Source organism: Clarias gariepinus, chromosome 7 (genome assembly GCF_024256425.1).
Source record: "Clarias gariepinus isolate MV-2021 ecotype Netherlands chromosome 7, CGAR_prim_01v2, whole genome shotgun sequence".
In the NCBI taxonomy this organism is placed as follows: Eukaryota; Metazoa; Chordata; class Actinopteri; order Siluriformes; family Clariidae; genus Clarias; species Clarias gariepinus.
This window is the reverse complement of record NC_071106.1, coordinates 34,682,580-34,709,307: the sequence shown is the minus strand read 5'-3', so window position 1 is coordinate 34,709,307 and position 26,728 is coordinate 34,682,580. Positions and strand designations below refer to the sequence as shown.

General features: G+C 35.4%; 1 protein-coding gene across 3 annotated transcripts; it reads right to left on the bottom strand.

The window, feature by feature from the left end:
- Nucleotides 1–1,484: 1,484 nt before the first annotated feature.
- On the bottom strand, nt 1,485–21,020 carry LOC128527454 (uncharacterized). 3 transcript variants are annotated; one of them, XM_053499810.1, is made up of 13 exons: nt 8,397–8,482; nt 7,774–8,250; nt 7,386–7,688; nt 7,175–7,279; nt 5,685–5,717; nt 4,898–4,922; nt 4,753–4,793; nt 4,631–4,661; nt 4,427–4,506; nt 3,278–3,308; nt 3,098–3,162; nt 2,987–3,017; nt 1,487–1,816 (listed from the first exon to the last, which is right to left on the bottom strand). In XM_053499810.1, exons 2-13 carry the CDS (start codon nt 8,021–8,023, stop codon nt 1,771–1,773), a joined length of 1,041 nt encoding a protein of 346 aa, XP_053355785.1. In that variant the 5' UTR covers nt 8,024–8,250; nt 8,397–8,482; the 3' UTR covers nt 1,487–1,770. The 3 variants fall into 3 exon arrangements, with proteins under 3 accessions (XP_053355786.1, XP_053355787.1, XP_053355785.1); XM_053499811.1 differs by lacking the exon at nt 5,685–5,717 and having other exon boundaries at nt 1,485–1,816; XM_053499812.1 differs by lacking the exons at nt 7,386–7,688; nt 7,774–8,250; nt 8,397–8,482 and adding exons at nt 20,475–20,786; nt 20,872–21,020 and having other exon boundaries at nt 1,486–1,816; nt 4,631–4,663; nt 4,752–4,793.
- Between the last annotated feature and the right edge of the window lie 5,708 nt (nt 21,021–26,728).

Genomic DNA, 26,728 nt, shown 5'->3' with positions numbered 1-26,728 from the left:
TGTTGTTTGTCTTGTTTACTTGGGGTCACTTTCTGATTTTTATTTCTTTCTACATTGTAAAGGAATGCTGAAGGCGTCCAAAAATGCACTAATCTCCTTTGAACAGTTAATGGTGAGATGTTTCTGCTACTTCTGCTCTGTAAAGACTTCATAACGCCTCTAATCTGAGGTGCTGTTAATTGGTAATTTTTCAGGCTGATAACTCTAAATGAACTTCTCGTCTGCGGCAAAGGTAGGTTTTGGTCTCACCCTCCTGGGATAGCCTTCATGAGAGCCAGTTTCATTATGGTGCTTGACGGATTTTGCAAATGCAGTTGACAATACTGTTCTTGCAAGAACTATTACAGAAAGGCTGACCTCTGTGTCAACTAACTGTTGTTTTTCTTGTCGTTATGTAATTACCTAATTCCATATGTGTTATTTTATAGGTTTGAAATCCCCAGTATTGTTGTAGAATCACAAAACAAAAACACAGAAATTTGCAAATGACCGCAAACTTTTAAACAGTGGTGTAGTTTTTTGTTAAATTTAAGTATTTAATATTAAATATTTAATCTTTACTTGAAAATGTATTGATTGTGAAATTAAATTTCATTACAAAATTGACCTTGAAAATTGACATTGACAAAATGACACACCTGCAGTACCTTTAAAGCCCACCAGGAGGCTATGACCTTATAGTGCAACAATACAATAATAAAAAAATGGCCCTTTCCTGTTTTAAAGTTAACCACACAAACCTGACACTGTGGTCATCACAAGCTGTCATGCTCCCTGATTATGAAGATACATATATGTTTAAGTTGCTTTATTTCCTACAAATAACCATATAACAACCAGTTTTCTCAATATTCAGTTTCTTCCAAACATTCTTGCAAGGTGTTATATCTGAGCAAGTGAAAAAATTATCAAATTTCTTATTATACATTTATTATTACAAATAAAGAATAAGTTTAAAGATGCACTAATGTTAATCATTTTAAGCCTTAAACTTATTTATTCTATTGGCAGATAAATTGTACTTTTAAATAAATAAACAAATGCTTACAATTACAAAAACAAATATCTGCTAATGAAAAAAAGATTCTAATTTAAAAGATCTAAATTATTACCAATTGACTAGAAACATGCGTAATAATCATATACAGTATTTAGGTTGCTGTAATCCTACTCTATGCAATTATAGATAGGTTTGGCTACATTTAAGAATATTTCACTTGCTAAAGTAGCATTTTGTGCAGGGTATATTTATGTGGTTTAAATATGTTTATGATGTATGTTAGAAAACACTGACCTTTGCAAGTTCACAAATACTGTAAATTACTTATTTAATGACTCCTTATCAGTTAGTAAGATTTCTTATCTGTGTTATGTTTTTTAAATATAAAAGACATAAAAATTGCATATATTTAAATTTCTTTTAATATTTATACAAACATTTATAGAAACATTACATACACAAAGATGTCACTCAATTACTAAAATTTTGCTTATATTGTTATTTCCCTTCTAGTGTGTACTTCAGTCTGATTATAATCTGCTTCAGTTTCTGGTGAAAATATAGTAAAAGAAAAATGGTTAACAAAAACAGCAGAAATCAGAAACTCTTTGGTTTGTAACAGTGCAACCTATTCATAAGAAACTGGGCATGTTTTTTTCATGTTTCATTTCACTCTTCATACAAAGACTTTCTCTATATAAAGATTGTGTGATAGTTTACTAGATCAAGGGTTTGATGTTTGTGTGGTGTTTGCTGTTGGACCACGCACCTCAGTAATTTACCAGGCTGTATGTGACACTGGGGTTACAGCTGAAGCTAAAATTACAAGAAGTAAAAAAAAACCTCAGGCATACACAGTATAAAGTTTCTGTTCTCTGTTCCAGTTCTGTGGTCAATTTGTGAAATGTGTTAATGGTACAACCACAATAACATCCTACATGAGACTCAACTGCAATTGTCTTAGTTCTTGCAATTCAATATAATAGTTAATTTAAAAAAGTTTAATATTACTTACATTACACAAATCATTTACAGAATTAAGTATAAAGGTGGAATGTACTAAAATGACTGCTTATTGTCATTCTTTTCTGAACAGTATTTACATAAAATACTATAAATATGTTTTAACTACTTATTAATTACAATCCTATATTTTTTTTCTCTAAAAATGAGTAAGCATTAAAAAAATAAATAAAAATCACAATATTGCATATGCAAATAAAATGTTATATAACAAGCATACAACAACAACAACAACAACAACAACATTCACATGATGTGGTGTCACAAAAATATAAATAAACACATGGCAAGTTAAACAATGATTATGTTATAATGATTTAGATAAATAATAATAATTGTTTTATACAATACATGTTAGTTCCTGCAGTCCCTTCCTCAATATCAGCTCACTTTACAGAGCCGAGGAGTGGTCAAGTCATTTTGCTTCTCTAATATATATATATATATATATATATATATATATATATATATATATATATATATTAATTAGAGAAGCAAATTGACTTGACAGTATGTGTATATATGTATATATGTTCTGCATGTGTGTGTGCTTTGTGTACAGTATATATGTATGTATGTGCGTGTGCGCTTCAGGTTTCCAAATCAATTTTCAAGGCAATAGAGCTACTGTACAATAATAATAATAATAATACTAATTGTTTCAACTTTACTCATTGCCTCAGGGTGTTATAAAGTGCTGACTTTTCTTTCAAATATGTTATATAATACAATTACCAAATCATCTATTGCATTATTGAAACCTTTAATTTAAAGGTTTCTCAAGAATTTCAAGTCCCTAAGTATATAAAACTGTAGATATAAAAATAACTATATTATTATTATTATTATTATTATTATTATTATTGTTTTTTTGTTGTTGTTCTTGCTATCTGCATTTTTATTTGCATTCTGAAAATAAATTTATTATTATTGTTATACTTGATGTGTTTGGCTTTCACTTACCTTTGCATTACTTGCTCGTCCCCTGTTTTGCCTGGAGGAAAAAGTGCCATAATTACACTCACTGACAATTTTCTGCAGGTTGCATTTAGACAGGTTACCCCCTATCATTACCTTTGCGTTTGTTAATTACTGCATATTGAGCTTCAGGCCTGTCATAACCGGCTCCCTCTATATTTCTGTTAAAAACATGATACGGATTTATGGTAATATTGAAAACAGTACAACAAAAACATCATAGATACAGTATGTGAGGGAAAAAGGTTAACTTCAGGATTAGTAGACAGAACTCACAGATTCGCATTTTGTTCCGCAGTTTGTTCACCTTATAAAAGAAACGGGAGAGAGTAAGTCACTCAGAATTTAAGTTCATTGTGCATATATTTGCTGCATGACATATAAACATCTCTAATGATATGTTAAAAGGTATATGCTAATAGTTTCTTTTAATATTTAATTGAGTTTAGTTTAGTTTGTGCTGGAACAAGTTCTATTTTATAAGCTGTTTATAAGCTTCTTTCAATGATACCAACTTTGTAATGATTAATGTGGTAATTACAGCTACTGTACATACTTATACTCTACACTCATGCACTATATTGGCAAAAGTTTGTGCACATCTGGCTATTACAACAAACTTTTTAAATTCCCACTACTGTTTGGAACATGACTGCAGGGATTTGCGTATCTAGCTACGTCAGTCATTTTGTTGATTAGAGAAGCCTGTGGTGAGGTCAGAGTTTTGGTTCTTCTTAATTATATTTAGTCGAGTTAGGCTTATGGCTCTCTTTTACTCCAGCCTCAACAAATCATGTTTTCATGGAGTTCACTTTGTACACAGATTCTTGTCAAACTGGAACAAATTTCATTGGTGGGAAATTTTAAAGCTATGGCAGATAAAGACATTCTGAACAATTGGGTGCTCTAAATATGCAGCAATATGGGAAGGAACACATGTGGAAGTGATGGTCAGGTGTTCATATACTTCTGCCTATAGAGTGTTTATATTTTTAAATCATAATTTAGTTTATTTTACGTTGTGTTGCATTTGTCAGAGAAAGAAAAACCTAAATAAACAGCTACAAATTGTAGTTTACAGTGTAGTGAACAACATGCTGGTCAATTTAAAATTTTAACCAAATAAATTACATAACTGACCCTGTATACAAATAACTTCCCATGCAGAAAATACACCTAAATTTTGAATGTAACCTGCCTACTCGACACATACTGTGTACTGTACAGTGTTCTTTTATGGTTCCTTTTAATGACTGAAGGAACTATTATACCAACATGAACTCATACTTTCAGACTTATTACTCATCATGCTCATAAAAAATGATTATTAATTATGAATTTACACACAGATCTCTGCAAATTATTTCTGTAGATTTCACTTTATGGTGAAGGTGCAATACAAATAACATTAACAAATGCTCTTACCTTTATGTTTTTGTATGGAGGAGTATAAAACATTTACATTTTCCACTGCTCTTCTACAAGACTTTGCACCAGAACTTCTCCTGAAAAACAGTACAACAAAAGAAATGCCAATAAGCATTTAATTAAATGCATGATTTAAATCAGTAAAAAAGTACACCAAATATATATATATTTTTAAATAAATAATAATAATAAAAAACTCACAGCTCTCCATTTTCATCCACATAGAGTGTACCTTATACAAGGATTGAAAGGTATGAAAAAGAATTGACATCATTTAATAGAAATAAAATAGTTGTAGTGGTAGATAAAGCAGGGAAAATTACCTGTTGTGATCTCCTGGTAGAAAGGCTCATTGTTCAAAGTGCTTTGGATATTGGGAATATTGTTTTCAGTACTCATTTATTCAAAACTGTGTTTTACTACATATTGCTTCAAGTATTATTTTAAAAAGCTTTTAAATAATGATACCTTTCAGCAGGATCTTGGCACAACCCTTAAAAACATGAAAGGTTAAAAATGTTATAAATGTAGTAAAATATATGAGTAAAAGTAGTAAAATTTAAACATAATTTTAAATTCACACGAAATTTATTACATGCAATAGCTGTAAATATATTTCTAGTAAGGTAAATTTAAATAAAATTCCTCTGAATGTGTATATATTTTCTATAAATGTAAATAAAGCTTCTATAATTATTATTTTTTTTTTTTACATTTAAATACATTCCAAAATAAAACTTTTTGTTTTGAGTAGACCGAATTTAAATAAAATTTCTTTTAACTTAAATAGCATTTCAAGTAGATAAACATTTAGGGGGAAATAATTAATCACAGTAAATCCTTTGCAAAGCTGCAGCCCTACAGTAATTTAAGTACATGTGGATGCATATGTAATAGTGATGCATATGTACAATGGCTTAGACTTGACATACAACACACTATCACATGCTTACCTATGTTTTTATGATACAGATATTTTTTTAAAGAAAAATGACAGAAGTACATTGTTCTGCAATAAATTCGCACATCTCTAATTTTACAGAATATCAAGAGTAAGAAACAAAGCATATTAGAATGTTTAGAAGAAACAAGACTGATTGTATATATACATACACACACACATACACACACACACACACACACACACACACACGGTATATATTTTATGTTTAACAGCATCAAAAAGCAGCATAGTTGTTCTGGCAGCATCTGAACAAAGATTGCATGCATTGTGCTAAAAATATCTCTAACCCACCCATCACACTGCGATGAAGTTCTCCTCTGCATCCTAAAAATATTCACGAACATAGTGGGAAAATGGAAAAAATGTGAATTTATTAAATTCATGCTACTTACTATTCATGTCCCTGTCAGGTTCTCAATGCTTCTATTACAGTATGTTGTCACTAATTTCCGATCACACACTCACATGACATGGACGCGCTGAAAACTTATTGCATGTGTGCCGTAACCATAGCAAGCACCAGAAAAACATAGTATAAACTTAAATTAAGCTTCTCCAAATTGAAAAAGCCTGAAAAAGTAATTGTGAGAAAGCCTTAGATGGAATAAAAACATAGTGACATTGCAATGACAACTCTGTCAGGACGCCATGCACTCTTTCTTGTCTACGCCATGCATCCACTATGTTAATAAAGTCCCTAAGAGGTGTAAGCTATGGCTTTAACTGCCTTTTAATACATCATAGTATTAAACATTAAACAAAAAAGCCTCCACATCAAGGTCGATAATACGACATCCTTACTAGTCTCTCCTGCGTTCCTGCCAAGTTGTAAAAGTTCTTACTGCGTTCACACAATTATGAATGTTTAGCTAGTAATCGTGAGGATGAGTAAAGTGGTGGTGTCAAAAAAGGGGTATGTGTGAAATAAACACATTTCTAAATGGAATATTAAAGATTACTTCATGAGGAATATTATACAATAAGCTATACTGTATACAGGTACACCCAGTCTGTGAAAACCCAGCCAAAGTATTTTTTTATGTTTTTATCATTGAATCATATGTAGAATTAAATAATAGAATCTAATTAGATAGAATCTAGGAAATTTAATTTAAATAGAATCTAGGAAATTTCATTTTGGGGGAATTTTATAAAACAATGAATCACAAACTAAGACTTTATCTGGGTTTTCACGGACTAACACACACACACACACACGCACACACACACACACACACACACACACACACACACACACGCACACAGCTTCTTTCAGGCTAGGTGTTTTCATAACAATTAGGATTTTTATTAGTACCTAACTAAATATCCTAACTTGCTATTTAAATTATAAGTAATAATTTAGTAGCGCTTGGTTTAACTCAGGTGATGAGGAGGTTGTTTGCCATTACTATCTCTTTAGGGAGAGAAAATCTAGTAGATTTGTGCTGCTTCTGCTTGTGTGTACACAGTTAGTGGGATGACACATCACATACTGGAGAGAATCCCCAAAATAGAAAAGTTGTTATATTTACATCAATACATTGCAACATGTTGGAAATCTCCTTATGTTTGCTCACTAATAAAACATTGTCCTTCATAACTGGTACATTTTAGATGGTTACTAGGGGATTAAGCCTACATATAGAACAGAAAAAAACATATGAGGAAAAGATGACTGATACTAATCTTTTGCACACTACCTGTTTTCATGTTTAGTCATGTTTGGTGAATCATTGTTAATGACCTTTACTGTAGTAAGTAGTTTAACATGATGTACTCACTGAAATGAAAGATGCCTCGGTAGAAGCAGATTCCCAACAGGACCAACAGAAGCACAAGTGCAGCAACCAAAACACCAGTTATTAACCTCAGAACATCAAAACTGTCTGTTTCAGTGGAAAATAAAGCAAAGCAACAAAGCATTAACTCACAGAGAATTTTTCACATAGCTAGCCAGGTACAATTTCAGCACTTATATAGCGACTATCTTACCGTTTCTTATTTGAACGAAGATTGTGTTTTCTCCTGTGGTGTTCACCTCACTGAGACTGAAGTTAAAAGCTGAATACACACAGCTGTAATTTCCAGATTTTTTTTCGGAAAGGTCAAATGTTGTGGAAATAATCACATCGCTACAAATCACCTGCTTCTTGCTGTTTCCAATCCCATTAAAACAGAGATAAACATAGACTTGAGTACAGTTTTTATATTTTTTAAAGGTGCAGCTGAGTGTCAAAGTCTCTTCCTTTTTTACTGAAGTTTTTGGTGCTTCAATTGTTGCAGGTAATAAATCACCTAAATACAGAATCATGTTGATTAGTACAGATACACACCAAAAGACCAAAGATAATATAATGATAAAGTCAGAAAAGCGTCCTACCTAAAACCTTGATTGAGACAGAGTTGTGTCCTGTGACAGTTGTCTTACTGATAATGAGTTTCTCCTCAGAGAAAAGGCATGTGTACAATCCAGAATGTTCTACAGTGACTTTGGTTAAGTTAACTATCATATCATCCCTTGTCTGAGCATTAAAAGGCTCCATCTTGACTATTTCACCATTTTTGAAGAGATACATATGGATTTGTGTTACGTTTCTCTTTTCTGGTAGGTCAGCTTTGCACTTTAACATGACGTTTTCATTTACCTTCACTTTGCTTATTGGACAAAAAATATGTGCTGGATGTAAACCACCTAGACATTCTAGTTATGAGGTAAAAGAAATTTATGGAAAATTATTTGCATTAAAAGGTCGCAAAGAGCTATAATGACATTTTGCAACAAGCAATATAGAACATAATATGAAAAAATATATATAGATCTTACCTTTAAGAAGCGATGTTAATAAAATCTTTAAAACTAAAAATTTCAAAGAGTAAACAGTTTACAAAATTTAAATCCAAATAGTAAATTCGAAAAAATTTTAGTAAAAGTTAAATCATTTTTCTAATCTTTTATTTACGAGTTGTTTTGCAAAGACACCACCACTAAACATTTACACTTACACAATGTGATCAGAAACGGCTTCATGTTAAATAATTTTAAGATCTCTTCTCAAAACTCTTCCCTTTCGTTTCACAATGAGGTTGTTTTAAGCACTGCAACTTCCACACCTACAAATAAACCCACACTGTGACAGGTTCTCATTTTGGGTTCACGTGAGTTGCTAGAAGAGCCTAGAAAGTTTCTTATTATTTATTTTGTTGTTGATGCGGTCAAATAGGTTTGGGCAAACTAATACTAAGCACATTTAAACAAATTTTATTAATTGATAATTTATATGTATGTGCAGTGCTGTAATACTGATGTTATGAATTGTTTTATATACAGTATTGGTCCTTAAAAAGGGAATAAAAAAAATTGCACTTTCACTTCTCAGTTGCACATGTTACTTTTATAATTACTGTATTCATCTTGTGATGAAGCTCTCTAACGCAGGACTTCTGAGGGTGTCAATGGAATAGGAGTTTGCCAGAGTGCTTATAATACGCACAGGAAGACCCTCCCGTTTGGAGATAGCATGGGGTTATTAATTAATGAACTAAGAGGAAACAAACCCTGTCTTCGAGAGACCAGATGGGACTCTAAAAAAACTAAAATAAAACTTATATACTCTCAGGGCCTATCCCCTTACAGAGGATTTATGCTCTCTTTCTCTTTTTCTCTCTCTCTCTTACCGATGTCTTAAGCAGACAGATGCTGGGTCTTTGCCTTTTCTCTGGACTTTCTGCAAGCTTGTCTTTTTCTTTGTCTTTGTCCCTGATACCTTACTGGTACCTTACACCTACATGATTGCATGAAGTGCGAAGGTTCAGGACCCTTAAATAGAAACACCGCCAGATGTGAAGTGTCCAGGCTGATTGCCTTGCGGGGGCATTGCCTGGTAACCGCGTGTATATATGGCCACGCCTCTGCCTGTTCAGAACCCCGTGGGGTAGTAGCTTGCAGATCTGCCCAGTGCAGAGTATTTTTGCGTGGTTCTGCCCCTGTAAGACCCGCGATGTTACAGTATAGTCTTCAAATTAGTGCACTACACAAAAACTAGATGAAGTACTATATAATTATTAATAAGCACTCAAAGGTCTGCGTGTTTTTTTTCAGACCTTCTGGTTTCACCGATTATACTTTATTCTACATTCATTCTAAGATTCTACATTACATTGTTTTAGAAGGTGCCTGTTCTGAGATTACCGATCTTAGAACAGGTACTTTCTAAAACAATGTACTGTAGAACAGTGTTCTTGGTAGATGACATTATTAGTAGCTGCATTATTGGTAGCTGCTATTAGTAGTTGTTTTAAAATGATTCAAGTTTCTGCATTAAAGTGAGATACAGAACAGAAACGTATCCAGGAACCATGCATTTTTTATTTAAAATACTTTTAAAATAACCCACATTCACAATCATATGACACATGGTCCTGTCACATGAATGACAGCAAACACTGACAGCAAATATTTAACTATTTGAAAAATATTTAATAATTAACAGATGGGATAACTATAAGTAGCGCTGATATATATTGTTGTGACCTCCACTCTTCTGGGCAGGCTTTCCACTTAAATTTGTGCTCATTCAGCATAAAGAGCATCAGCAAAGTCAGGCCAGTTAATCCCAAAGGTGTTTAGCGGTGTTAAGGACAGAGGTCTAACAGCACTCTTGATTTCTTTCACTGTAACCTTGGCAAACCATGTCTCTGTTTTGCAAGTATAACATTTTCCACACTTCGTGGAAGGCTGGCAATGTGGGAATTCATGTGCATTCCTTCTGTAGAGCATTGTGTAAGACGCGCTGAGGTCAGGCACTGATGGACGAACTTAGTTCCAGTTCATGCCAAAGGTACTCGATAGGGTTGCATTTAGGGCTCTGTGCAGACCAGTTAAGTTCTTCCACACCAAACTCATTAAACCATGTCTTTACACTTACACAATGTGTAAGCTTTATAGCCCTCGCACTGGGACACAGTCATGTTGGAATAGAAAAGGGCCTTTCAAACTGTTGCCACAAAGTTGGAAGCATAGCATTGTCCAAAATGTCTTGGTATGCTGAAGCATTAAAATTGCCCTTCACTAGGGATAACTGGCCTGATTAAAACACCTGAATTCAATAATTACCAGGTTTGGCCAAATACTTTTTGTCTCAACCTGATTATGATATATTACATTTAAACACCTACTGTAATTAAGTTTATTTAAGCTCACAACTTATACCTGGATTAATTTTTCCAAGTACAATGACATATATAAAAGTCTATAATCGTCTCCTTTATTGATATTATTTTAGTCTTATTTTATTCATGTACAATTAAGTGTAAGGGTTAATCCCTAGAGGGCGCTAAATGCCTACTAATTATGTTTCTGTTTTAGTGGTTTGGACTTCGTTTCCCATGGTGCACCTCGGTCAGGTGACAGGAGCACGCACCTAAACCGAGGCGACCCATTAGGGTCATTAGTATAAATAGCCTGACTTAAGTTCAGAAGGCGTCTAGCTTCTGTTATAGTTATGAGTTTGATGAGTTCTTAGTGATGGTGGTTTAGTTATTGAGCGTGTAAGATTAAAGTTAACAAGTGCTCTAAGAAAAGAGCTTTTTGTTTTGTGTTTTACTTAATAAAGACAAGTTTGGAACCAACATCTTGCCTCTGCAGTTATGCCACACCAACACCGTCCTAGAGATCATGACATTAAGTGCAACACATATGTTTTACAGACTACATGTAGTGTTTATACTTTCAGGAAGATGCAGATAACGTGAACCAGACATAATTTTTTTTTAGTTGTCAGGAGAACTTTATTAAATGTTGCAGTGTCTGAAATGTATAAAATAATTTCATGTGTTGGTGTAAATTGGACATAAATCACATTCATTCTGGTTTTAATTACCACACAGGATTTAAAAGTGTTAGCCAATGCGTCTTATCATCAAAACAGTGAAGAGAAGTAAGACACTCAGTATAGATGACAGTGCTGATAAAGTTTTAAATATTTATTTGACCCAAGAACAACACACTAAAATCAGAAAATACAAAATTGAGTGAATGTCTCAGTGATTATAAGAGTAGAACCGGATGTGGTCCTCTGCTGTTGCAGCTCATTCACCTCAGCGTTCGACATGTTGTGGTCTCCCAGATCTGAACAAAACAATTTGACTTTACCTTATTAATCTCTTTCATCACCAAAACATTTCCACTAACAGAATTGACACATAATAGTTATATTATTTTTGACTTAAATTATTTTAAAAGAGCAGTTTTTTGAATAGTCAACCAGCTTATATGGCACCAACAGTCAAGCTGTGGTCAGAGTCACTGAGATAATATTTTTCCTCCTGTGACGTCTAATGTAAAATGAATTGAAGCATTTAACTTATTCTTGCATGCGATTATACACTGACCTGCTGCCACACAACTAGATAATGGCATAGGTAAGCAGAGACACCTGGAGGTGGGTAGGGGTAGATCATTGCAACTGTTCTTACAGCATGGGGTGAAATAAGATTGTTCCTAAATTAATTTTTCCCCCTATTTATCTTCTGCAGTGCTTATTCTGTGTACAGAGTCGAAGGGGGCCTATAGCCCAACCCAGGGTCCTTAAACCATGGGGGGGGGGGCGTATACAGTGGATAGGGTACACAAACACTACAGGCAATTTGGAAATGCCAATTAACCTAGTCTGCATGCTTTTGGACTGTGGGAGGAAACCAGAGTACCCAGAGGAAACCCACCAAGCACAGGGAGAACATAAAAACTCCTACCCTTAAAAAATTATAACAAAATATTTATGTAAATAGTACAAGTTAAGGTAAAAACAAAATAAACAGTATGAGCAAAAACCAACCAAACAAATAAACAAGAAAAAAAGGGGTTTGTTGAAATGTAAATGTTGCTAGCTAACACAACAGGAAAAAAAAAATTCATTAAACATTTCAACTGATTTGTTTTTTCATTTAAATTAATAATCGGATTAATATTACTGGCTTTTCCTTACAGAAAAGAGAGATATACTGACTTACATTATTATCAGTTGTTCTGTGATCACATGGTTCAATTATATATTAAATTGAACCAGAAGTTATGAAGCAATATTCCAGAAAATATATGTGCAGTTTAATAACTTTGTTGTTGCTCGTTTGCACATTTGCACGTGCACTTTTTGTTGTCTGTAAAACCTGTAGATAGTCCTTCCTAGTTAGTTAGTTTTAGTTAATTTATGTTGTCATTTATGTTAGGACTATCTGTCTTGTTTCTGCTAGCCAGCTAACTAGGCCTCTTAGTTAGCTAGTTTAGCTTCTCTGTTAATTTATGTTGTAAGTTTATGTTGCAGGTAGCACCTTGATCCTGGAGGAACGTTGTTTCGTTTCACTGTGTACTAACTGTATATGGTTGAAGTGACAATAAAGCCTACTTGAACTTGAACTAACTGGTGAAAGATCACCTTTATTGAATATTAATCTTAGAAGGTTTACTCCCCACTGCAGAACTGTAAAAACATAGAGTTAAAATCCAATTTAATTTAAAATGAATTGTCAGAAATAAACCATCTCAGCTCAAAATTTTTGCAGTAGTCTCTCACCGTAAATGTGAACCTGGATTGTATTCTGTCTCGTATTACACAAGTCCATCAGATTGTGTTTTTGTAATGAGTACACACAGCTATAAATCTGAGTTCTGAGACTTTCTTTAAAATAAAGGTGTGCTTATTTCTAGCTCTGAGTAACTTTATTCTTAGACCGTCACCACTTTTACACAAATACATGTGAATTTGTTTAAAGTCTGCTTTTGAAGACGCAGAAATTGAACATTTTATTTGTATTATAAAATGTAAAATTTGTATTATTTTATTTGTATTATACAAGGTCAGATCCAATTTTCATTACACTTATATTTTTCTGGCATGATATCAGAAAACAGTTTACTTGTTCTTGATGTTTCCGATCCCTTTAAAACAGAGGTAAACGTACAATTAAGTACACATTGGAATTTTTGTAAAAGTGCAGGTCAGTGTCAAATGCAATTTTTTTTTCATTGGTGTTTGTGTTTTTGTAATGTTTGCTGGCATTAGTTTGCCTAAACACAAAAGTATTTGGATTATTGTAAGTACTTATTTAATAATCTAAGATTAGTTAATGGGCAAACTTAGAAAACTGTCTGTTACAGTGGAAAATAAAGCAAAGCAACAAAGCATTTACTCACATAGAATTTTTCACATAGCTACTCACGTATAATTTTAGCAATTATAGGGACTATCTTACCGTTCGTTATTTGAACAAAGATTGTGTTTTCTCCTGTGGTGTTCACCTCACTGAGACTGTAGTTAGAAGCTGAATACACACAGCTGTAATTTCCAGATTTTTTTTCGGAAATGTCACTAAAGTCAAATGTTGTGGAAATAATCACATCGCTACAAATCACCTGCTTCTTGCTGTTTCCAATCCCATTAAAACAGAGATAAACATAGACTTGAGTACAGTTTTGATATTTTTTAAAGGTGCAGCTGAGTGTCAAAGTCTCTTCCTTTTTTACTGAAGTTTTTGGTGCTTTAATTGTTGCAGGTAATAAATCACCTAAATACAAAATCATGTTGATTAGTACAGATACACGCCAAAAGACCAAAGATAATGTAATGATAAAGTCAGAAAAGCGTCCTACCTAAAACCTTGATTGAGACAGAGTTGTGTCCTGTGACAGTTGTCTTACTGATAATGAGTCTCTTCTCAGAGAAAAGGCATGTGTACAATCCAGAATGTTCTACAGTGACTTTGGTTAAGTTAAACGTGGTATCATCCCTTGTCTGAGCATTAAAAAACTCCATCTTGACTATTTCACCATTTTTGAAGAGATACATATGGATTTGTGTTACGTTTTTCTTTTCTGGTAGGTCAGCTTTGCACTTTAACATGACGTTTTCATTTTCCTTCACTTTGCTTATTGGACAAAAAATATGTGCTGGATGTAAACCACCTAGACATTCTAGTTACGAGGTAAAAGAAATTCATGGAAAATTATTTGCATTAAAAGGTCGCAAAGAGCTATAATGACATTTTGCAACAAGCAATATAGAACATAATATGAAAATATATATAGATCTTACCCTTTAGAAGCGATGTTAATAAAATCTTTAAAACTGAAAATTTCAAAGAGTGAACAGTTTACAAAATTTAAATCCAAATAGTAAATAAAAAAAATTAAGTAAAAGTTAAATAATTTTTCTAATCTTTTATTACGAGTTGTTTTGCAAAGACACCACCACTAAACATTTACACTTACACAATGTGATCAGAAACGGCTTCATGTTAAATAATTTTAAGATCTCTTCTCAAAACTCTAGCTTCCTTTTCGTTTCACAATGAGGTTGTTTTAAGCACTACAACTTCAAGTTTAAAACCACTTCCACACCTACAGTACAAATAAACCCACACTGTGACAGGTTCTCATTTTGGGTTTACGTGAGTTGCTAGAAGAGCCTAGAAAGTTTCTTATTATTTATTTTGTTGTTGATGCTGTCAAATAGGTTTGGGCGAACTAATACTAAGCACATTTAAACAAATTTTATTAATTGATCATTTATATGTATGTGCAGTGCTGTAATACTGATGTTATGAATTGTTTTATATACAGTATTGGTCCTTAAAAAGGGAATTAAAAAATTGCACTTCTCAGTTGCACATGTTACTTTTATAATTACTGTATTTATCTTGTGGTGAAGCTCTCTACATTTACATTTGGGCATTTGGCAGACGCTCTTATCCAGAGCGACTTACATTTTTATCTCATTACACATCTGAGCAGTTGAGGGTTAAGGGCCTTGCTCAAGGGCCCAACAGTGGCAACTTGGTGGTTGTGGGGTTTGAACCTGGGATCTTCCGAAACGTAGTCCAATGCCTTAACCACTGAGCTACCCCTGACCCTCTCTAACGCAGGACTTTTGAGGGTGCAAATGAAATAGGAGTTTGGGAAGACCCTCCCGTTTGGATTTAGCATGGGGTTATTAATTAATGAACTAAGAGGGAACAAACCCTGTTTTCAAGGGACCAGATGGGACACTGAAAACTAAAATAAAACGTATATACTCTCAGGGCCTATCCCCTTACAGAGGATTTATGCTCTCTTTCTCTTTTTCTCTCTCTCTCACAGACGTCTTAAGCAGACAAATGCTGGATCTTTGCCTTTTCTCTGGACTTTCTGCAAGCTTGTCTTTTTTTTTGTCTTTGTCCCTGATACCTTACCAGAGCTACCTACATGATTGTACGAAGTGCGGAGATTCTGGACCCTTAAATAGAAACGGCACCAGATGTGAATTGTCCAGGCTGATTGCCTTGCGGTGGCATTGCCTGGAAACCACATGTATATATGGCTATGCCTCTGCCTGTACAGAACTCCGTGTGGTAGTAGCTTGCGGATCTGCCCAGTGCAGAGTATTTTTGCGTGGTTCTGCCCCTGTGAGACCCGCGACATTACAGTATATTCTTCAATTTAGTGCACTACACAGAAACTAGATGAAGTACTGTATAATTACTACTAAGCACTCAAAAGGTCTGCATGTTTTTTTTTTTCTCAAACCTGCTGGTTTCACCGATTATACTTTATTCTACAGTTATTCTACAATTCTACAATACATTGTTTTAGAAGGTGCCTGTTCTGAGATTACCGATCTCAGAACAGGTACCTTCTAAAACAATGTACTGTAGAACAGTGTTCTTGGTAGCTGACATTCAGTGGCGATTTCTTTAAGACTGCAAGGGAAGCTCAGCTTTCCCTATAATGTCACAAAATTAATGGTCAAATTATGTACTATTGTATTAACATTTTATTGACTAAAAATGCGTTAGAAAACGTTCATCTCAAAGACAAGTCCGTTCAGAATCAGTTAGATATAGCAGGTCAGCTGACTTGATTTTCTTCTCATACATTCCTGTAGCGTCACAGTGCATTTCCCCGTTGAAGCCCAGCGTCCATTGACTTCAATGCGGCTGCTTTGAACGTTCTTTTTCAGTGCTTTGAAACTAGACGGTCATTGGATAAACGCTGCGTCTCTGGGGGTGAATGAAGAGCAAATGAGGAGTGGGCTGGCCTGGACTCCGAGCTTCTGCGTGATGATTGGAGGGTCTGTCCAAAGATTGCATCTCCTTTTGACTGACAGCGATTTTGTACTATAAGGAATCGCTAAAGCTATTCGCTCAGTCCCATCGCGGATTTCTCAAGTTCAGTCGAAATAAAAACTGCTGCAACCTATTTCTTTATATTTCCTTAGCGAAATTGCTTGATTTTCATCATACATTTCACACAATTATACACCACATTCCTTGTTTAACTTTTACAGAGTTTAATATTTTTTTTAGATCATTCATTCATTCATTCATTCATATAGTAGGCTAGGCTAGCGTCGTGGGTGAAACTGCACTCTGCTGGCCATTGAGAGGACACTGGTCAAGTCACTGGAAAAGACGCCTAGTTGGTACGACAGAGTCACAGACCATTTTCTTGAAAAGGAACGTAGGGCAGAATTTACTTTTAAATAAATAGACAATTTTATGATGTAGGCCGAAAATGAGCTTCCCCTATTTGACAGACCAGTAGCCGCCACTGCTGACATTATTAGTTGCTGACATTATTGGTGGCTGCTATTAGTAGTTGTTTTAAATTGATTCAAGTTTCTGCATTAAAGTGAGATACAGAACAGAAACGTATCCAGGAACCCACGTGCATTTTTTATTTAAGATACTTTCAAAATAACCCACATTCACAATCGACACATGGTCCTGCCACATGAATGACAGCAAACACTGACAGCAAATATTTAAGTATTTGAAATATATTTAATAATTAACAGATGGGATAACTATAAGTAGCGCTGATATATATTGTTGTGACCTCCACTCATCTGGGCAGGCTTTCCACTTAAATTCGTGCTCATTCAGCATAAAGAGCATCAGCAAGGTCAGGCCAGTTGATCCCAAAGGTGTTTAGCGGTGTTAAGGACAGAGATCTAACAGCACTCTTGATTTCTTCCACTGCAACCTTGGCAAACCATATCTCCATAGAGCAGGCTTTGTGTAAAGAAGCACTATTATGCTGGAACTGATTTGGCACCCTTTAGGTTCTGTTAAGTTAAGACATTCTATATGATTGTGTGCTTCCAACTTTGTGGCAACACCCTTGTGATAAAGGCCCACATACACTATATGGACAAAAGTATTTGGCCAAACCTACAACGCCAGTGTATCCAAATATATCTACTTCAATATACAGTTGGTCTCTGGTTTGCAAGTATAACATTTTCCACACTTCGTGGAAGGCTGGCAATGTGAGAATTCATGCGCATTCCTTCTGTAGAGCATTGTGTAAGACGCGCTGAGGTCAGGCACTGATGGACGAACTTTGTTCCAGTTCATGCCAAAGGTACTTGGTAGGGGTGCCGTCAGGTCTCTGTGCAGACAAGTTAAGTTCTTCCACACCAAACTCATTAAACCATGTCTTTACACTTACACAATGTGTAAGCTTTATAGCCCTCGCACTGGGACACAGTCATGTTGGAATAGAAAAGGGCCTTTTAAACTGTTGCCACAAGGTTGGAAGCATAGCATTGTCCAAGATGTCTTGGTATGCTGAAGAATTAAAATTGCCCTTCACTAGTGATAAGGGGCCTCATTGAAACACCTAAATTTAATAATTACCAGGTTTGGCCAAATACTTTTTGTCTCAACCTGATTATGATATATTACATTTAAACTCCTACGTAAGTTTATTTAGGCTTACAACTTATACCTGGATTAATTTTTCCAAGTACAATGACATATATAAAAGTCTATAATTGTCACCTTTATTGAGATTATTTGAGTCTTATTTTATTTATGTACAATTGAGTGCAACACATATGTTTTACAAACTACATGTAGTGTTTATACTTTCAGGAAGATACAGTTAACGTGAATCAGACAGAATTTTTTTTTAGTTGTCAGGAGAACTCTATTAAATGTGGCAGTGTCTGAAATGTATAAAATAATTTCATGTGTTGGTGTAAATTGGACATAAATCACATTCATTCTGGTTGTAATTACCACACAGGATTTAAAAGTGTTAGCCAATGCATCTTATCATCAAAACAGTGAAGAGAAGTAAGACACTCAGTATAGATGACAGTGCTGATAAAGTTTTAAAATATTTATTTGACCCAACAACAACATACTAAAATCAGAAAATACAAAATTGAGTGAATGTCTCAGTGATTATAAGAGTAGAACCGGATGTGGTCGTCTGCTGTTGCAGCTCATTCACCTCAGCGTTCGACATGTTGTGGTCTCCCAGATCTGAACAAAACAATCTGACTTTTCGTTATTAATCTCTTTCATCACCAAAACATTTCCACTAACAGAATTGACACATACTGTAATAGTTATATTATTTTGGACATAAATTAATGTAAATTTTAAAAGAGCAGTTTTTTGAATAGTCAACCAACCCATATGGCACCAACAGTCAAGCTGTGGTCAGAGTCACTGAGATAATATTTTTCCTCCTGTGACGTCTAATGTAAAATGAATTGAAGCATTTAACTTATGCATTTAACTGTGAGAGGGAACCGGAGTACCCAGAGGAAACCCACCAAGCACAGGGAGAACATAAAAACTCCTACCCTTAAAAAATTATAACAAAATATTTATGTAAATAGTACAAGTTAAGGTAAAAACAAAAGAAACAGTATGAGCAAAAACCAACCAAACAAATAAACAAGAAAAAAAAGGGGTTTGTTGAAATGTAAATGTTGCTAGCTAACACAACAGGAAAAAAAAAATATTCATTAAACATTTCAACTGATTTGTTTTTTCATTTAAATTAATAATTGGATCATTACTGGCTTTTCCTTACAGAAAAGAGAGATATACTGACTTACATTATTATCAGTTGTTCAATTATATATTAAATTGAACCAGAAGTTATGAAGCAATATTCCAGAAAATATATGTGCAGTTGAATCACTTTGTTGTTGCTCGTTTGCACATTTGCACGTGCACTTTTTGTTGTCTGTTGTCTGTAAAACCTGTAGATAGTCCTTCTTAGTTAGTTAGTTTTAGTTAATTTATGTTGTAATTTATGTTAGGACTATCTGTCTTGTTTCTGCTAGCCAGCTAACTAGGCCTCTTAGTTAGCTAGTTTAGCTTCTCTGTTAATTTAAGTTTATGTTGCAGGTAGCACCTTGGTCCTGAAGGAACGTTTCGTTTCACTGTGTACTAACTGTACTGTATATGGTTGAAGTGACAATAAAGCTTACTTGAACTTGAACTAACTGGTGAAAGATCACCTCTTCATGAAGTCAAAAATCACAATGCAGCATCCAAAGATGATTACTCCAATGGAGAATATTAATCTTAGAAGGTTTACCTTCCACTGCAGACCTGTAAAACATAGAGTTAAAATCCAATTTAATTTAAAATTAATTGTCAGAAATAAACCATCTCAGCTCAAAATTTTTGCAGTAGTCTCTCACCATAAAGGTAAACCTGGATTGTATTCTGTCTCGTATTCCACAAGTCCATCAGATCGTGTTTTTGTAATGAGTACACACAGCTATAAATCTGAGTTCTGAGACTTTCTTTAAGATAAAGTTGTGCTTATTTTTAGCTCTGAGTAACTTTATTCTCAGACCGTCACCACTTTTACACAAATACATGTGGATTTGTTTAAAGTCTGCTTTTGATGACGCAGAATTTAAACATTTTATTTCAAGATCAAGTCCAATTTTCATTACACTTATATTTTTCTGGCATGATATCAGAAAACAGTTTACTTGAGGTAAACGTACAATTAAGTACACATTGCAATTTTTGTAAAAGTGCAGGTCGGTGTCAAATGACTCTTTTCTTTTCATTGGCGTTTGTGTTTTTGTAATGTTCGCTGGCATTAGTTTGCCTAAACACAAAAGCATTTGGATTTTTGTTAGTTTAATAATCTATGATTAGTTAATGGGCAAACTCAGAAAACTGTCTGTTTCAGTGGAAAATAAAGCAAAGCAATAGAGCATTTACCAACATAGAATTTTTCACATAGCTACTCAGGTATAATTTCAGCAATTATAGGGACTATCTTACCGTTCGTTATTTGAACGAAGATTGTGTTTTCTCCTGTGGTGTTCACCTCACTGAGACTGTAGTTAGAAGCTGAATACACACAGCTGTAATTTCCAGAATTTTTTTCGGAAATGTCACTAAAGTCAAATGTTGTGGAAATAATCACATCGCTACAAATCACCTGCTTCTTGCTGTTTCCAATCCCATTAAAACAGAGATAAACATAGACTTGAGTACAGTTTTTATATTTTTTAAAGGTGCAGCTGAGTGTCAAAGTCTCTTCCTTTTTTACTGAAGTTTTTGGTGCTTTAATTGTTGCAGGTAATAAATCACCTAAATACAGAATCATGTTGATTAGTACAGATACACACCAAAAGACCAAAGATAATGTAATGATAAAGTCAGAAAAGCGTCCTACCTAAAACCTTGATTGAGACAGAGTTGTGTCCTGTGACAGTTGTCTTACTGATAATGAGTCTCTTCTCAGAGAAAAGGCATGTGTACAATCCAGAATGTTCTACAGTGACTTTGGTTAAGTTAAACATCATATCATCCCTTGTCTGAGCATTAAAAGGCTCCATTTTGACTATTTCACCATTTTTGAAGAGGTACATGTAGATTTGTGTTACGTTTCTCTTTTCTGGTAGGTCAGCTTTGCACTTACACATGACGTTGTCATTTTCTTTTACTTTGCTATTTCCACAATAAATATGTGCTGGATGTAAACCACCTAGACATTCTAGTTATGAGGTAAAAGAAATTTATGGAAAATTATTTGCCTTGAAAGGTCGCAAAGAGCTATAATGACATTTTGCAACAAGCAATATAAAACATAATATTTAAAAATATATATAAATCTTACCTTTTAGAAGAGATGTTAAAAAAATCTTTAAAACTGAAAATTTCAAAGAGTGAACAGTTTACAAAATTTAAATCCAAATAGTAAATTCGAATAAATTTCAGTTAAAGTTAAATCATTTTTCTAATCTTTAATTTACGAGTTGTTTTGCAAAGACACCACCACTAAACATTTACACTTACACAATGTGATCAGAAACGGCTTCATCTTAAATAATTCTAAGATCTCTTCTCAAAACTCTAGCTTCCCTTTCGTTTTACAATGAGGTAGTTTTAAGCACTGCAACTTAAAGTTTAAAACCACTTTGTTACGAATTCATGCTATGGGTCTATGATAGACTGCCCTCTTGTGTGTGTGTATATGTATGCTGTATTGCAGGTGGGTGTGTCCGGGATCTAATTGGCTGGATGTTGCTATTGGTCCATTTCCTCACCTGACCCAGTTAAAGGCGACACCCTGAACACCCCAGAGGGGCCATCTTGTGCCATTGCTTCTCATGTAGACTTTTTGCCGTGTTTGTTTCTTGCTACTTCGTTTCTTGTGACTTTGTTTCACCTAGTACCTTTTGTTTATTGTGTTGCAGATTTTGCTTTTGTTATTTTCATTGTCAACTATTGTAAATTATTGTGAATATCTATTATACATTACTCATTCACCTAACTAAAAGGGAAGTAGGGGGTTAGATGCCAATTTTGTTTTTTGTACTTTTTTTTACTCTGTTTATCTTTAGGGAGTTAGGGAAGTTGTTTGTATTTATTTTAACTACTTTTCCTCTCATCAAAGGTAAGACAGAGGTTCAAACAGGAGTTATTTTTGTTTGTTATTTTGGCGTGGTCTACCCCTGAAGATTTATCCCTGATTAATCAAATATCTATCTATCTATCTATCTATCTATCTATCTATCTATCTATCTATCTATCTATCTATCATGGGGGCTCGTCACAAGTTTTTTTTCTTCTTTCCATTGTATAACTAAATATTTAAGAAAAGGAAAAAAAAACCCTTCCACGAGATTTGCTTTAGTTACTATCGTTTGTCTAGTGGTTTTCACTTTGACGGTGGGGAAATTTGGGATGGCATCCAAATTTGAGTTAGATAAGTTTGTAATTCAGCCTACATTGCAACAATTGGAGTTATGCCATAAGGAGGATCTACTTTCAGTCGCGGATTTGTATAGGATATCAGTTCATCGTGGTGCAGTGAAGCGAGAGATTAAGGAGGAGATATGCAAGCAGTTGATCGAGCAAGGTGTGTTAACGGAGGTGAGTGAGGTGGGTGTTGCGCGTCAGTTGCCAGTTTCTGTGGGAGATGGGGCAGAGCAACCTCGGCCCGAGAAACTTGCCAGCATAGATCCCGTTGACCTCCCTACTCCACGCGATCCCTTACTGGCGATCAGATTAAAAGAGCTTGATCTGGAGTTAAGCAGGCAGTGATACCAAAGTCAGCTGTTGCACGTACGCGCTGCTGAAATCGAATCTCAATGAGCAATCAAGCTCAAGGAGTTGGAGCTTGAGCGCTGGTACCCATCAACGCTTCCACTCCAAGTCCCACTCCTGCACCACGATGTAAACCACAAGTAAGTTCGTCTGATTTTGATATTAGTCGAAAGATTGTATTAGTCCCACTGTTCAGAGAAAAAGAGGTATACACTTATTTTACTGTGTTCGAGCGGATCGCTGTTACGTTAAAATGACCTTGTAACATTTGGCCGCTGTTGCTACAGTGTAAGCTCGTTGGTAAAGCCCAAGAGGTTTGCTCGGCATTAACACTTGAACAGAGCTTAGACTATAATATCATAAAGATTGCCGTTTTACGCGCTTACGAGTTAGTTCCTTAAGCATACCGGCAGAAATTTATTTGAGAAATGGTGCGGTGCGAGTAAAGTCGTCACGTTTGATCAGCTTAAGAAGTTAATTTTATTGGAAGAGTTTAAAAATTGTTTGCCAGAGAAAATTGTTGTTTAATTGAATGAGCAGAAAGTTTCGACTCTCTGAAGCTGCTGTGTTTTCTGATGAATTTGTACTCACACACAAGGTAGTTTTCTCGCCCGCTAGGCATACTGTGCCTGATCGAGGTCGTAGTTCTAAAGAAACAGTGGTATCTAAGAATATGTCTAGCACTGCTAGTAATGAAAGTCGTGGGTGTTTTTATTGTCGCGAAATTGGTCATCTCATTGCCACTTGCCCTTTGTTTAAACACAAAAATAATAGGAAAATGAGTTCTTCAAAAAGTGTGGGATTATGGCGATTAAGTGAGTGCGCGTCACCTAATCGGGTGGTTGAGTCTACATTTGAGCCATTTATTTGTGAGGGGACAGTGTCATTGAGTGAGTCGGAGTCAGAGAGGAAGCGTGTTCGCATCCTTCGTGATACTGGCTCAGCCCAATCATTCGTTCTAGGAAGTGTTACCATTTTCAGAACAGTCAGAATGTGGTTCACATGTGTTAGTGCAAGGTATTGACCTCGCTGTTGTAAAAGTCCCTTTGCACAAAATGTTTGTCCAATCTGGAATAATTTCAGGGATGGTTAAGATAGCAGTACAAGCCGAGTTACCTGTTAAGGGGGTTTCACTCATTTTGGGCAATGATTTGGCTGGTAAAAAGGTTTTTTGTCTACCTGAGGTGGTGGATGTACCAGAGGCACTTAACAGTGATGTGTTGCAGGAAGAATTTCCTGATGTATTTAGCGCATGTGTTGTGACTCGAGCTCAAGCTTGGCGGTTCGAAGACCGCCGTCGATTTGTCTGAGTCTTTTCTCTGTTCTGACAGTTCAGACAAAATGGGGGACAAGCGTGACACCACCGAAGTAGAGAAATAAATAAATAATAAAATAAAAATAACTTTTATTAAAATTAACTTTTACGTGCAGATCTAACTTTGAGCCATTGTGTTGCTGCTGTTGTTGCACGAGCGGTTTTGCCAGAGCATCCTGTAGCTTACTACCTGGATGATGGGGTGCTGATGCGCAAGTGGTCCCCTTCGTCATGCTAAAAATGATTGGAGCTCTGTTTATCAAGTTGTAGTCCCTTCACCGTACCGTGAGCAGGTATTAGGTGTAGCCCACGACCATGAACTTTCTGGTCATGTAGGGATTCGTAAAACATATGATCATCTACTGAAATATTTCTTCTGGCCTGCAATGAAAACTGACGTTGTCAAGTTCTGTAAATCTTGTCATGCTTGTCAAATGGCAGGCAAACCTAATCAAACGATTCCTCTGGCTCCGCTAAAACCCATACCTGTGATAGGAGAGGCATTTGAACGAATCCTAATTGATTGTGTGGGTCCGTTAACCAAAACTAAGGCTGGTAATTCCTACCTTTTGACATTAATGTGTGCTGCAACTAGATTTCCGGAGGCGATACCGTTGCGCTCCCTCAAGGCCCCTACTACTGTCAAAGAAATTGTAAAATTTGGTATGCCCAAATACATACAATCTGACCAAGGCACTAACTTCATGTCAATAGTGTTTGCTAAGGTGATGAAGCGATTGGGTATTAAACATCAAGTACCATACCATACCATACCAACTTTATTTATAAAGCACTTTACAAACCCAAACTGGACCAAAGTGCTGTACAGAATCAAATAAAATAAACATAAAAACTAAAAAGCTTAATAGCACATATAAAAGAAATAAATTAAAACAAAACAAATTAGAAACAGCAACTATAGAATAAGAACAAATGACACAAAGTAGAGTAAATAAGATAAGTAAAGTAAAACAAATGAATCAAATGCCAGCATCCTGCAAGTCATCAAAGGCTATGGAAAAAAAAATGGGTTTTGAGAAGAGATTTAAAAACAAAGAGGGAAGAAGCTTGTCTAATGTGCAAAGGCAATTTATTTTACATTGTTGTAGCTGCAACAGCGAAAGCCCGATCCCCTCTAAGCTTACGCTTAGTTTTCGGCACACACAGGAGCAGCTAATCAGCTAACCTAAGAGAGCGGGAGGGTGAATATGGGTGAAGCAGCTCAGACAGGTAGGTCGGGGCTAGACCATTTAATACTTTAAAAGCAAACAGGAGAATTTTGAAATGAATCCTCAAATATACAGGGAGCCAGTGAAGTGAGGCTAAAACTGGGGAAATGTGCTCATACTTCCGTGTGCCAGGTAAAAGACGTGCGGCAGCATTTTGTACTCGCTGAAGTTGAGCAATGGAGGAAGCATTAACCCCCACATAGAGTGCATTACAGTAATCAATTCGAGTGGTGACAAAAGCATGAATTACTGTCTCAAAAAGCTCCCTAGGCAGAGCAGATTTTATTTTAGCCAGATTTCTCAATTGAAAGAAGCTTGATTTAACAACATCCCTAATCTGACTGTCAAACCTAAGATCCGCATCCACTTTGACACATAAATTTGAGATGACTGGTTTTACATACTGGGACAAAAAACCCAGATCCACAAAAGGGTTCTCAGAGGATCCCCCAAAGACCATCACCTCTGTCTTTTTTTCATTAAGTTGTAAAAAATTGAGGGTCAACCAGGACTTTATTTCCTCAAAACACCTAAGTAAAGGTCTCACTGAGTTGGCATCTTTCTTTTTAAGAGGAAAATAGATCTGACTATCATCAGCGTAACAGTGGAATGAGATGCCATGCTTTCTAAGAATGGAGCCAAGTGGGAGCAGATACGTAGATTGAAAAGAGAAGGGGGCCTAAAACTGATCCCTGTGGCACCCCATGTAGTAGAGGAGCAAAGGAGGACACACATTCACCAAGGGACACACAGACGGTTCGGTGCGCCAGGTAGGATCGAAACCACTCCAATGCTTTGCCCCTAATGCCCACCCACTGCTCCAAACGAGAAAGCAGAATTTCATGATCCACTGTATCAAATGCAGCAGTTAGATCTAAGAGGACGAGAACAGCACAATCACCGGAGTCAGTGGCTAAAAATATATCATTAAACACTTTTAACAAAGCTGACTCAGTGCTGTGCAAGGTTTTAAAACCAGATTGAAAAATTTCTAAAATATTATACTTTCCCAGAAAATCAATTAATTGACTGTACACAAATAGGTCTGTAGTTCTCGAGAACTGTGGAATCTAAAACGGGTTTTTTAATGAGAGGTTGAACTACAGCATGTTTAAAAGTTTTAGGTACCAGACCTGAAGAGAGACTACTGTTAACAAGAGCAAGAACAGCTGGGCCAACAGTAGGAGAAACAGCTGAGGAGGAACATCATCATAAGGAAAACCAGAGGGCTTCAAATGCCCAACAATCTCCTGTAAAAATAACATAGTCACAGGCTCAAACTCATCAAAAACAGCACAGCAAGGAACCGAGACAGAGTGGTCATGAATTAACGCTGGGGATGATATTAGGGCCCTAGCAGCAGAGACCTTATCAATAAAAAAGTTAAGAAAATCTTTGCAAACGACTGGGGAAGACTCAATACAGTTCGTCTGCGG

Coding starts and splice junctions, on each gene's coding strand:
- LOC128527454 (XM_053499810.1), bottom strand. CDS start 8,023: ATGTTAAAGTGCAAAGCTGACCTACCAGAAAAGAGAAACGTAACACAA. Junction 5,718..7,174: donor CCGAGGCATCTTTCATTTCA/GTGAGTACATCA, acceptor GAATATTTTTAG/GATGCAGAGGAGAACTTCAT. Junction 3,018..3,097: donor AGTAATTAACAAACGCAAAG/GTAATGATAGGG, acceptor TTTTTCCTCCAG/GCAAAACAGGGGACGAGCAA.